Here is a 13,528-nt window from a genome sequence, read left to right as displayed (position 1 = left end):
CAAAACAGGGAGAGAATATTATATATCTATATCTATCTGTCTATCTATCTTATCTATCTATCTATCTATCTATCTATCTATCTATCTATCTATCTATCTATCTATCTCCTATCTATCTATCTCCTATCTATCTATCTATCTATCTATCTATCTATCTATCTATCTATCTAATCTATCTTATCTATCTTATCTATCTATCTCCTATCTATCTATCTATCTATCTATTTATCTATATATCTTATCTATCTATGATATCACAGAAAGTAATATCTGATGACTATCACGAAAATAAATAAATAATGTTAATAGCCGAGTGGTACAATGATAAGATCAGTTTGTATTGCTAATTTTGTTTATTTGATTACTCTTTGTTTGTAGAACCTGAAACCACAACCAAAACAATCCCAAGGACAGGTATGATTATACAAATGTATTGAAAAGTGATAAAATATAAAGCGACAATCTTCTCCCCCTCCCCCAACCACTTGTACTGTCGGATAACTTTTAAACCTGGCGTGGCCTCTCCATTCCTTCTCAACACCCTCCTCATCAAAAGGATGCCTCTGGCCAGGATTTCTCCTATTCTTCACTTGTCTAAACACAGCACATGTGCCTTAATAATTCAGCACTGACAAGTGATGATTAGGAGAAATCCTGGCCAAGAGAATTCCTAATGATGAAGAGAGACGGAGAGGTGGTGCAGGCCTAGGGCACAGACACTCTAGGCCATGCCAATTTGACACCGGGCTCCAAATTTAAATGTTGTTTTTTATGACAATAACTGTATCACCTGCTGAACGGACCTCAGGACAGATTGTGGATTGAAAGCAGCTATCCGACGGTGCAAGCGGTTTGGTATGTGTGTGTGTGTGTGTGGGGGGGGGGCAGATTGTTGGCACAGAGTTGCTTTAAAGGGGTTGATAAAGAAGACATAGCAGTGCTGAATACTGTATTCTGGTTCCTGGGCCACATAGACAGTGTGCTGAGTAGTCATTTTCTGTGCGTCATTTTCAGGAAGTATACAGCACTGTTATATCTCCCGCAGCATAAAAAAGACTCCTTTAGGCCATGTTCACGTAACGTGAGAGACCGGCCGTTCCGTGACCCCGGCCGGGTCACGGAACGGCCGATCCCTGCCCGGATCATGCCGGCCGGATGATCTTTCTGGCCGCAGAGCTCTGATGCGGGCGCATCAGCGCGTGCCCGCATCAGAGCTTCCCATAGCACACAGTGAAGTGAGCGGCCGGAGCCACTTGCTTCACTGTGTGAACTGACAGGGTTTCCTACGGGCGCAATTCACTGAATTGCGGCCGCAGAAAACTGACATGTCTGTTATTTGCGGCGCCGCACGGATCCCGGCCGGAGCGTATACGATGTGTACACGCTCCGGCCGGGATCTCATTTTAAATAAGGCATTGTTCCACCCCGCAAAAAGTACGGCCGTACTTTTACGTAGTATGAACATAGCCTAACACGTACAGGATCTGCAGCAGATCCACAGAAGATTTGATGCCGCTGATTTGAAGCTGCAGATTTGTTTTGAATCTACAGCTTCAAATATGCACCATCAAATCTGCAGCTCCTATACAAGTAAACGCACCCTTAGGCTGGTTTTGCATAGACTAAACTTCTGTTCGTCACAATAACGCCAAAGCCCAAAAAAGCCAATCACACTTAAAGTAAAAAATGCCAGAAAAAAAGCCAAAATAACTAGAGATGAGCGAACCGGGTTTGGGTTTGACTCCATCCGAACCCGAACATTTGGCATTTGATTAGCAGGGGCTGCTGAAGTTGGATAAAGCTCTAAGGTTGTCTCGAAAACATAGATACAGCCACATAGCCTTAGGGCTTTATCCAACTTCAGCAGCCACCGCTAATCAAATGCCGAACGTTCGGGTTCGGATCGACTCGAGCATGCTCGAGGTTTGTTCATCTCTAAAAATAATCTTTGACAATTTTTCTGCCATTTTTTTGGAGGCCAAAAAAAAAATGCCACAAAAAAAAAAGCTATGTTCACATTTAGTATACCACCATCTTTTGCATAGCAACAAGTGGTGCTATGCTACCGGACACCGGGCAGCATTCAGCGTGTTCCTGCAGCACATACTGCTGTATCAGCTGCAGGAACATTATCTTTTTACAATTGAATTGCGGGCACCGTTGGGTGTGTTTGCAATTCAATTAACCATTGACTACAATGTAAAGTACGACTGCTGGCTATCTTTTACGTTGTGTGAACTGCTACATTCATTCGTTCTCAAGAACGGACATTAAAATAACAAAGTCGGAACACAGCGAACGGCATTGCATTCAATGCAATGCCGCTGCTGCAGAAAAGGTTGGACGCTGATTTCATTGCATTCAGCATTCATTCTTTTCCAAAGAACAACAGTGTGAAAACAAAGCCTTTGGCTACACTGTCTTTTTTGTTAAAGTAACAGCCCTCATTTTTATTTGAAATAATGGGCGTTGTTCGCAGTGGCCATCAAATTAATGTTCAGGACATTTTGCGTCTGTTATTGAGCGAACAACGAAGGTTATTATGAGTATCAGATAATGCTGTTGAAAATCGCTGTGTTAACATGGCCATAAATGGATTTAAGTTAAAGGGGTTGACCACTTTACAGTAAAATAGTTCAGTGTACAGTATTAGTAAGTATACTGTATATACTGACAGCAGCTCCCCGTATACCTCATAGAGCTAAAATCAGACTCTCCTCCTAAAGGCTGTGCTACTTTGCTCTGTGGTGAGCCTGTCCATAATATGGCAGAGCATGGACCAGCTTTTGACCATGCCCCTCCCTCAGTGTCCACAAGTGAGCCTGTATATGCCTATGGAGGGCACTGGGGGCGGAGCATGATCACATGCTCCTACATGTCGGCCACCTTATGGACTTACCACAGAGCAGGGCAGCCCAGCCTCGAGAAGGAAAGTCCCCTAGCACACAGGGAGCTGCTGATAGTAGGTGCTGTGAGTACTCTTACTAATACTGTACACTGAACATTTTTCCTATTAAAGAGGTTGTCCAGCGAAAAAAAAATTCTTTCAAATCAACTGATGTCAGGAAATTATATAGATTTGTAATTTACTTCTATTTAAAAATCTCCAGTCTTTCCATACTTATAAACTGTTGTATGTCCTGCAGGAGGTGTTGTTTATTTACATTCAGAAACAGTGCTCTCTGCTGACGTCTCTGGCCAAGTCAGGAACTGTCCAGAGCAGGAGAGGTTTTCCATGGGGATTTGCTGCTGCTCAGGACAGTTCCTGACTCAGGCCCCCTTCACACGTCCGGAAAAACCATCCGGATTTCCGGACCCATAGACTTTAATTAGTCACGGACACCCTTCCCGATTTTTCCGGAAGGGTGTCCGTTCCGGAAAAAATAGGACATTTTCGATTTTTATCCGGAATTCCGGCCCGGACGCCCCCATAGAAGTCGATGGGAGCGCCAGAATCACAGGCACTTTCCTGATGTACATCAGGAAAGTGCCCGTGATTCCGGATGGTTGAGAGCCCGCCGGCCCCCGCAACCACAGGCACCCCTGCTGCCCCCCCCCCCCCCCACACACAGACATCAGCAAAGGGCTGTCCGCCGCCCGATCAGCCAGCCGCGCCCCCTGCCGCCCCCCACCCCGGGACCGGACAGAACATCAGCTACCCGCCGCCCAAACAATCCCCCCCCAGCCCCCCGTCCCCCACCACCCGGAGAACTCACCACTCCTCATCTCTGTCCCCCGGACCAGACAGCAGCCGCCTGATCATTGAAGTCGCCACTCTTCTCTGCACCCCCACCGGCCCGGGACTCACCACCAGCTGCCACCGCCGACAGGTGAGATAAGACATCCCGCCGCCCCCCCCCCCCAGAACTAAAACTCCCGTCACGCAGGCCAAGATGGGAGTTGTAGTTCGGCAGCCTGTGGCCATCCAGGTTGCAGAAGTACAACTCCCATCATGCCTTGCTGGCAGGCCATGATGGGAGTTGTACTTCTGCAGCCTGTGGCCATCCAGGTTGCAGAAGTACAACTCTCATTATGCCTCTGCTGGCAGACTATGATGGGAGTTGTACTTCTGCAGCCTGGTTGCAGAAGTACAACTCCAATCATTCCTTGCTGGCAGACCATGATTGGAGTTGTAGTTCTGCAGCCTGTGGCCATCCAGGTACACTAGGGGATGTGTGGGTACCTGTGATGTATGTTGGCATACTAGACCATATTAAGAACTATTTTTTTTCTCATCAGGAAATCCTGAAGGTTTTTCCTGATGGTTTCCTGATAGTTTCCTGATGTTGAAAACGGATTACTGTCAGGAAATCCTGATACTTTCCTGATGACATTTGAGGCCTCCTGATCAGGATTTCCTGACAGTAAAAACTGAATGGGGCCTCAGCCAGAGATGTCAGCAGAGAGGACTGTTTCTAAATGTAAATAGACAACACTTCCTGCAGGACATACAACAGTTTATACGTATGGGAAGACTGGAGATTTTTTTAATAGAAGTAAATTACAAATCTGTATAACTTTCTGACATCAGTTGATTTGAAAGAAAAATTTTTCGCTGGACAACCCCTTTAAGCGGCACAACCCCTTTAACATGTTATCATAGATATCACAGAAAGTAGTATCTGATGACTATCACAAAAGTAAATAAATAAAGTATATAGCAAGGTGGTACACTGATAACATCAGTTTGTATTGCTAATTTGTTTATTATTTGATTACTCTTTATTTGTAGGCTCTGAAACCACAACTAAAACAATCACAAAGACAGGTATGAATAACGACATTATACAAATGTGTAGGAAAGTAATTTAAAGGGATTGGTAAAGGAGACATAACAGTTCTATATACTTCCCTGTCTCACTCTGCTGCAAAATCCCAGGCCACATAGACAGTGTGCTGAGTGGTCATTTTCTGTGCGTCATTTTCAGTAAGTATACAGCACTGTTATATCTCCCGCAGCATCATAAAAGGCCAATGACACAGCGCAACTCTTTTAGGCTTGTTTCACACAGACTAAACTTAAAAAGAAAAAAAAACTTTTTTTTTTTTTTTTTTTTTTTAATAGCAAACACCATGGCCAGATCTTAGTTTTAAGTCAATGTAATTTTATGAAATGCCATACTTACACGCCTTTTTTTTTTGCATTTTTTCTCTCTTCTCTGGCTTTTTTATGGGCTCTGTGGCAGTTTTTTCAAAACACAGCATGGTGACGGTTTGGATTTTTTTTTCCTGCAAACTGTGGTGTTTCTCTCCAATAGAGTTCAATGTAATTTCTTCTGTCAAAAACGCCAAAAAGGCAAAAAAAAAAAAAAAAAAGCCAATCACACCTAAAGTGAAAACACCAGAAAAAAACACTCCTGGTTTTGGTTGAAAATAGACTGACCAAAAACCCTGACGGAAATACTGTGTGTGAATATATCCTAATTGTGTGAACTTATTTCTAATAAAGGGAGTTAATATCAGTTTATGGACATGCTTATGCAGTCAAGAGGTGTGAATTTTTACACTGAGGGGTGTATACCTAATAGAACAGGTGTATACCTAATAGAAATCTCTTGGCTATCTTCGCACTACGTTTAAAATACAGAAAAGGTGGCCGTTTTTTCTATTTAAAAAGATGTCTGTTATTGACATGATTTAATTGACATTGATGCAGTGCATTAAAGTGAATAGAATGACATATGTCCAATGCACATAGTGTATTAAATAAGGGACGTTGTCTGAGCAGCCGTCAAAATAATTATCATGGCCATTATTTTCGGACATCTATTGCAAATGCCAGATGTTATTTTCCTTTTTACCATTAAATTCAATGGACCTTTTAATTAAAGACACACCCAAAGGCCAATTAGTCCACCTAATTGTGCGTTTACACATAGAGATTTATCTGACAGATTTTTTTAAGCCAAAGCCAGCAACAGACTATAAACAGAAAACAGGTCATAAAGGTAAGACTGAGACTTCAACTTTTCTCAAATCCATTCCTGGCTTTGGTTTCAAAAATCTGTTAGATAAATCTCTCTAAGTGAACAGAATAATGTACCGACAGCCATTAACTGTCATTGACCATGCCTTCACAATACAGTTGGGTTGCTTGTTGACATCCTTCCATGTTGACTAAATTTATCAAAACACAATAAAGAGGTACTATGGGCTATATCACTTAACTCCCTGGCTCCAGCGCCAGGTCCTGGATCGCGCCGCCCTGTTCTCCTCTCCAGCCACCACTTTCTCATCTGAGCTGCGGCTTGAGACCTGAAGTCTCAAGGCAGCTCAGCCAAACACATGGTTTTACTATAATCCTATAAAGCAAGCTCAGATGCTGATTAGAAGCATGCTTACATGTGCGGCACCCGCCTTCTTTACTGAGTGGCTGAGCGGACCTGAGACGTCACGTCTCGGGCCCGCGTCAGACACCCGGAAGCAGCCGGGAATGGGCACCGGAGCGCCGCGATGTGGGACCCGCAGCTGGAACTGGGGAGGTGAATGGACATCTTTTCCCTCGGCCACCTCGTCCCCGTTCCCAGTGCAAAAGTGCCCCCGCGCTGGAGTACCGCTTTAAGGCAGGATTGACCAGAGCAGTAATGGACATTCATGTTGACTACTGCTGTGCCTGCCCTTGCCTCCATGTTGGCTATTGCTGGGCCTTCACTGGCATCCATGTTGACTACTGCTGGGCCTTTACTGGCATCTATGTTGACTTCTGCTGGGTCTTTACTGGCATCCATGTTGACTGCTGTGCCTGCCCTTACCTTCCTTGTATTGTGCATTTCAAACCATATTATCTGTGGATGTCATCTTATCTTATGGGTGTCCTATGCCATTCTTTCACCAGTACCTTCTACCTTTTTTCAATGTTGTAGCCGTTTTTAAGGCAGGATTGACCAGAGCAATGGACATTCATGTTGACTACTGCTGTACCTGCCCTTGCCTCCATGTTGGCTATTGCTGGGCCTTCACTGGCATCCATGTTGACTACTCCTGGCCCTTTTACTGGCATCCATGTTGACTACTGGTGTGCCTGCCCTTGCCTCCATGTTGGCTACTGCTGGGCCTTAACTGGCATCCATGTTGACTACTGGTGTGCCTGCCCTTGCCTCCATGTTGGCTACTGCTGGGCCTTAACTGGCATCCATGTTGACTACTGGTGTGCCTGCCCTTGCCTCCATGTTGGCTACTGCTGGGCCTTAACTGGCATCCATGTTGACTACTGCTGTGCCTGCCCTTACCTCCATGTTGGCTACTGCGGGGCCTTAACTGATATCCATGTTGACTACTGGTGTGCCTGCCCTTGCCTCCTTGTTGATGGGCCTTCACTGGCATCCATGTTGACTACTGCTGGGCCTTTACTACCGAACGTTTGGCATTTGATTAGCAGGGGCTGCTGAAGTTGGATAAAGCTCTAAGGTTGTCTGGAAAACATAGATACAGCCACATAGCCTTAGGGCTTTATCCAACTTCAGCAGCCACCGCTAATCAAATGCCGAACGTTCGGGTTCGGATCGACTCGAGCATGCTCGAGGTTTGTTCATCTTTAAAAATAATCTTTGACAATTTTTCTGCCATTTTTTTGGAGGCCAAAAAAAAAATGCCACAAAAAAAAAAAGCTATGTTCACATTTAGTATACCACCATCTGTTGCATAGCAACAAGTGGTGCTATGCTACCGGACACCGGGCAGCATTCAGCGTGTTCCTGCAGCACATACTGCTGTATCAGCTGCAGGAACATTATCTTTTTACAATTGAATTGCGGGCACCGTTGGGTGTGTTTGCAATTCAATTAACCATTGACTACAATGTAAAGTACGACTGCTGGCTATCTTTTACGTTGTGTGAACTGCTACGTTCATTATTAAAACATCCGTTCTCAAGAACGGACATTAAAATTACAAAGTCGGAACACAGCGAACGGCATTGCATTCAATGCAATGCCGCTGCTGCAGGAAAGGTTGGACGCTGATTTCATTGCATTCAGCATTCATTCTTTTCCAAAGAACAACAGTGTGAAAACAAAGCCTTTGGCTACACTGTCTTTTTTGTTAAAGTAACAGCCCTCATTTTTATTTGAAATAATGGGCGTTGTTCGCAGTGGCCATCAAATTAATGTTCAGGACATTTTGCGTCTGTTATTGAGCGAACAACGAAGGTTATTATGAGTATCAGATAATGCCGTTGAAAATCGCTGTGTTAACATGGCCATAAATGGATTTATAAGTTAAAGGGGTTGACCACTTTACAGTAAAATAGTTCAGTGTACAGTATTAGTAAGTATACTGTATATACTGACAGCAGCTCCCCGTATACCTCATAGAGCTAAAATCAGACTCCCCTCCTAAAAGCTGTGCTACTTTGCTCTGTGGTGAGCCTGTCCATAATATGGCAGAGCATGGACCAGCATTTGACCATGCCCCTCCCTCAGTGTCCATAAGTGAGCCTGTATATGCCTATGGAGGGCACTGGGGGCGGAGCATGATCACATGCTCCTACATGTCGGCCACCTTATGGACTTACCACAGAGCAGGGCAGCCCAGCCTCGAGAAGGAAAGTCCCCTAGCACACAGGGAGCTGCTGACAGTAAGTGCTGTGAGTACTCTTACTAATACTGTACACTGAACATTTTTACTATTAAAGAGGTTGTCCAGCGAAAAAAAAATTCTTTCAAATCAACTGATGTCAGAAAGTTATATAGATTTGTAATTTACTTCTATTTAAAAATCTCCAGTCTTTCCATACTTATAAACTGTTGTATGTCCTGCAGGAGGTGTTGTTTTATTTACATTCAGAAACAGTGCTCTCTGCTGACGTCTCTGGCCGAGTCAGGAACTGTCCAGAGCAGGACAGTTCCTGACTCAGGCCCCCTTCACACGTCCGGAAAAACCATCCGGATTTCCGGACCCATAGACTTTAATTAGTCACGGACACCCTTCCCGATTTTTCCGGAAGGGTGTCCGTTCCGGAAAAAATAGGACATTTTCGATTTTTATCCGGAATTTCGGCCCGGACGCCCCCATAGAAGTCGATGGGAGCGCCAGAATCACGGGCACTTTCCTGATGTACATCAGGAAAGTGCCCGTGATTCCGGATGGTTGAGAGCCCGCCGGCCCCCGCAACCACAGGCACCCCTGCTGCCCCCCCCCCACACACAGACATCAGCAAAGGGCTGTCCGCCGCCCGATCAGCCAGCCGCGCCCCCTGCCGCCCCCCACCCCGGGACCGGACAGAACATCAGCTACCCGCCGCCCAAACAATCCCCCCCCAGCCCCCCGTCCCCCACCCCCCGGAGAACTCACCACTCCTCATCTCTGTCCCCCGGACCAGACAGCAGCCGCCTGATCATTGAAGTCGCCACTCTTCTCTGCACCCCCACCGGCCCGGGACTCACCACCAGCTGCCACCGCCGACAGGTGAGATAAGACATCCCGCCTCCCCCCCCCCAGAACTAAAACTCCCATCACGCAGGCCAAGATGGGAGTTGTAGTTCGGCAGCCTGTGGCAATCCAGGTTGCAGAAGTACAACTCCCATCATGCCTTGCTGGCAGGCCATGATGGGAGTTGTACTTCTGCAGCCTGTGGCCATCCAGGTTGCAGAAGTACAACTCTCATTATGCCTCTGCTGGCAGACTATGATGGGAGTTGTACTTCTGCAGCCTGGTTGCAGAAGTACAACTCCAATCATTCCTTGCTGGCAGACCATGATGGGAGTTGTAGTTCTGCAGCCTGTGGCCATCCAGGTACACTAGGGGATGTGTGGGTACCTGTGATGTATGTTGGCATACTAGACCATATTAAGAACTATTTTTTTTCTCATCAGGAAATCCTGAAGGTTTTTCCTGATGGTTTCCTGATAGTTTCCTGATGTTGAAAACGGATTACTGTCAGGAAATCCTGATACTTTCCTGATGACATTTGAGGCCTCCTGATCAGGATTTCCTGACAGTAAAAACTGAATGGGGCCTCAGCCAGAGATATCAGCAGAGAGGACTGTTTCTAAATGTAAATAGACAACACTTCCTGCAGGACATACAACAGTTTATACGTATGGGAAGACTGGAGATTTTTTAATAGAAGTAAATTACAAATCTGTATAACTTTCTGACATCAGTTGATTTGAAAGAAAAATTTTTCGCTGGACAACCCCTTTAAGCGGCACAACCCCTTTAACATGTTATCATAGATATCACAGAAAGTAGTATCTGATGACTATCACAAAAGTAAATAAATAAAGTATATAGCAAGGTGGTACACTGATAACATCAGTTTGTATTGCTAATTTGTTTATTATTTGATTACTCTTTATTTGTAGGCTCTGAAACCACAACTAAAACAATCACAAAGACAGGTATGAATAACGACATTATACAAATGTGTAGGAAAGTAATTTAAAGGGATTGGTAAAGGAGACATAACAGTTCTATATACTTCCCTGTCTCACTCTGCTGCAAAATCCCAGGCCACATAGACAGTGTGCTGAGTGGTCATTTTCTGTGCGTCATTTTCAGTAAGTATACAGCACTGTTATATCTCCCGCAGCATCATAAAAAGGCCAATGACACAGCGCAACTCTTTTAGGCTTGTTTCACACAGACTAAACTTAAAAAGAAAAAAAACTTTTTTTTTTTTTTTTTAATAGCAAACACCATGGCCAGATCTTAGTTTTAAGTCAATGTAATTTTATGAAATGCCATACTTACACGCCTTTTTTTTTTGCATTTTTTCTCTCTTCTCTGGCTTTTTTATGGGCTCTGTGGCAGTTTTTTCAAAACACAGCATGGTGACGGTTTGGATTTTTTTTTCCTGCAAACTGTGGTGTTTCTCTCCAATAGAGTTCAATGTAATTTCTTCTGTCAAAAACGCCAAAAAGGCAAAAAAAAAAAAAAAAAAAAAGCCAATCACACCTAAAGTGAAAACACCAGAAAAAAACACTCCTGGTTTTGGTTGAAAACAGACTGACCAAAAACCCTGACGGAAATACTGTGTGTGAATATATCCTAATTGTGTGAACTTATTTCTAATAAAGGGAGTTAATATCAGTTTATGGACATGCTTATGCAGTCAAGAGGTGTGAATTTTTACACTGAGGGGTGTATACCTAATAGAAATCTCTTGGCTATCTTCGCACTACGTTTAAAATACAGAAAAGGTGGCCGTTTTTTCTATTTAAAAAGATGTCTGTTATTGACATGATTTAATTGACATTGATGCAGTGCATTAAAGTGAATAGAATGACATATGTCCAATGCACATAGTGTATTAAATAAGGGACGTTGTCTGAGCAGCCGTCAAAATAATTATCATGGCCATTATTTTCGGACATCTATTGCAAATGCCAGATGTTATTTTCCTTTTTACCATTAAATTCAATGGACCTTTTAATTAAAGACACACCCAAAGGCCAATTAGTCCACCTAATTGTGCGTTTACACATAGAGATTTATCTGACAGATTTTTTTAAGCCAAAGCCAGCAACAGACTATAAACAGAAAACGGTCATAAAGGTAAGACTGAGACTTCAACTTTTCTCAAATCCATTCCTGGCTTTGGTTTCAAAAATCTGTTAGATAAATCTCTCTAAGTGAACAGAATAATGTACCGACAGCCATTAACTGTCATTGACCATGCCTTCACAATACAGTTGGGTTGCTTGTTGACATCCTTCCATGTTGACTAAACTTATCAAAACACAATAAAGAGGTACTATGGGCTATATCACTTAACTCCCTGGCTTCAGCGCCAGGTCCTGGATCGCGCCGCCCCGTTCTCCTCTCCAGCCACCACTTTCTCATCTGAGCTGCGGCTTGAGACCTGAAGTCTCAAGGCAGCTCAGCCAAACACATGGTTTTACTATAATCCTATAAAGCAAGCTCAGATGCTGATTAGAAGCATGCTTACATGTGCGGCACCCGCCTTCTTTACTGAGTGGCTGAGCGGACCTGAGACGTCACGTCTCGGGCCCGCGTCAGACACCCGGAAGCAGCCGGGAATGGGCACCGGAGCGCCGCGATGTGGGACCCGCAGCTGGAACTGGGGAGGTGAATGGACGTCTTTTCCCTCGGCCACCTCGTCCCCGTTCCCAGTGCAAAAGTGCCCCCGCGCTGGAGTACCGCTTTAAGGCAGGATTGACCAGAGCAGTAATGGACATTCATGTTGACTACTGCTGTGCCTGCCCTTGCCTCCATGTTGGCTATTGCTGGGCCTTCACTGGCATCCATGTTGACTACTGCTGGGCCTTTACTGGCATCTATGTTGACTTCTGCTGGGTCTTTACTGGCATCCATGTTGACTGCTGTGCCTGCCCTTACCTTCCTTGTATTGTCCATTTCAAACCATATTATCTGTGGATGTCATCTTATCTTATGGGTGTCCTATGCCATTCTTTCACCAGTACCTTCTACCTTTTTTCAATGTTGTAGCCGTTTTTAAGGCAGGATTGACCAGAGCAATGGACATTCATGTTGACTACTGCTGTACCTGCCCTTGCCTCCATGTTGGCTATTGCTGGGCCTTCACTGGCATCCATGTTGACTACTCCTGGCCCTTTTACTGGCATCCATGTTGACTACTGGTGTGCCTGCCCTTGCCTCCATGTTGGCTACTGCTGGGCCTTAACTGGCATCCATGTTGACTACTGGTGTGCCTGCCCTTGCCTCCATGTTGGCTACTGCTGGGCCTTAACTGATATCCATGTTGACTACTGGTGTGCCTGCCCTTGCCTCCTTGTTGATGGGCCTTCACTGGCATCCATGTTGACTACTGCTGGGCCTTTACTGGCATCTATGTTGACTTCTGCTGGGTCTTTACTGGCATCCATGTTGACTGCTGTGCCTGCCCTTACCTTCCTTGTCTTGTCCATTTCAAACCATATTATCTGTGGATGTCATCTTATCTTATGGGTGTCCTATGCCATTCTTTCACCAGTACCTTCTACCTTTTTTCAATGTTGTAGCCGTTTTAAGGCAGGATTGACCAGAGCAATGGACATTCATGTTGACTACTGCTGCACCTGCCCTTGCCTCCATGTTGGCTATTGCTGGGCCTTCACTGGCATCCATGTTGACTACTCCTGGCCCTTTTACTGGCATCCATGTTGACTACTGGTGTGCCTGCCCTTGCCTCCATGTTGGCTACTGCTGGGCCTTAACTGGCATCCATGTTGACTACTGGTGTGCCTGCCCTTGCCTCCATGTTGGCTACTGCTGGGCCTTAACTGGCATCCATGTTGACTACTGGTGTGCCTGCCCTTGCCTCCATGTTGGCTACTGCTGGGCCTTAACTGGCATCCATGTTGACTACTGCTGTGCCTGCCCTTACCTCCATGTTGGCTACTGCGGGGCCTTAACTGATATCCATGTTGACTACTGGTGTGCCTGCCCTTGCCTCCTTGTTGATGGGCCTTAACTGGCATCCATGTTGACTACTGGTGTGCCTGCCCTTGTCTCCTTGTTGCTGGGCCTTAACTGGCATCCATGTTGACTACTGGTGTGCCTGCCCTTGCCTCCTTGTTGGCTACTGCTGGGCCTTAACTGGCAT

General features: G+C 45.1%; 1 protein-coding gene across 1 annotated transcript in view; it reads left to right on the top strand.

The window, feature by feature from the left end:
* LOC138789264 (mucin-2-like) overlaps positions 1-13,528 on the top strand; it is a 198,815-nt gene that overhangs the window by 28,107 nt on the left and 157,180 nt on the right. Inside the window, exons 7-9 of the mRNA XM_069967868.1 lie at positions 379-414; positions 4,733-4,768; positions 10,305-10,340. Of these exons, the coding sequence (XP_069823969.1) occupies positions 379-414; positions 4,733-4,768; positions 10,305-10,340 (108 nt within the window). The remainder of the gene's footprint in view (positions 1-378; positions 415-4,732; positions 4,769-10,304; positions 10,341-13,528) is intronic.

Source organism: Dendropsophus ebraccatus, chromosome 4 (genome assembly GCF_027789765.1).
Source record: "Dendropsophus ebraccatus isolate aDenEbr1 chromosome 4, aDenEbr1.pat, whole genome shotgun sequence".
Lineage (NCBI taxonomy): Eukaryota > Metazoa > Chordata > Amphibia > Anura > Hylidae > Dendropsophus > Dendropsophus ebraccatus.
Note: the sequence above shows the minus strand (reverse complement) of the source record. Positions and strands in the feature narration are given on the sequence as shown.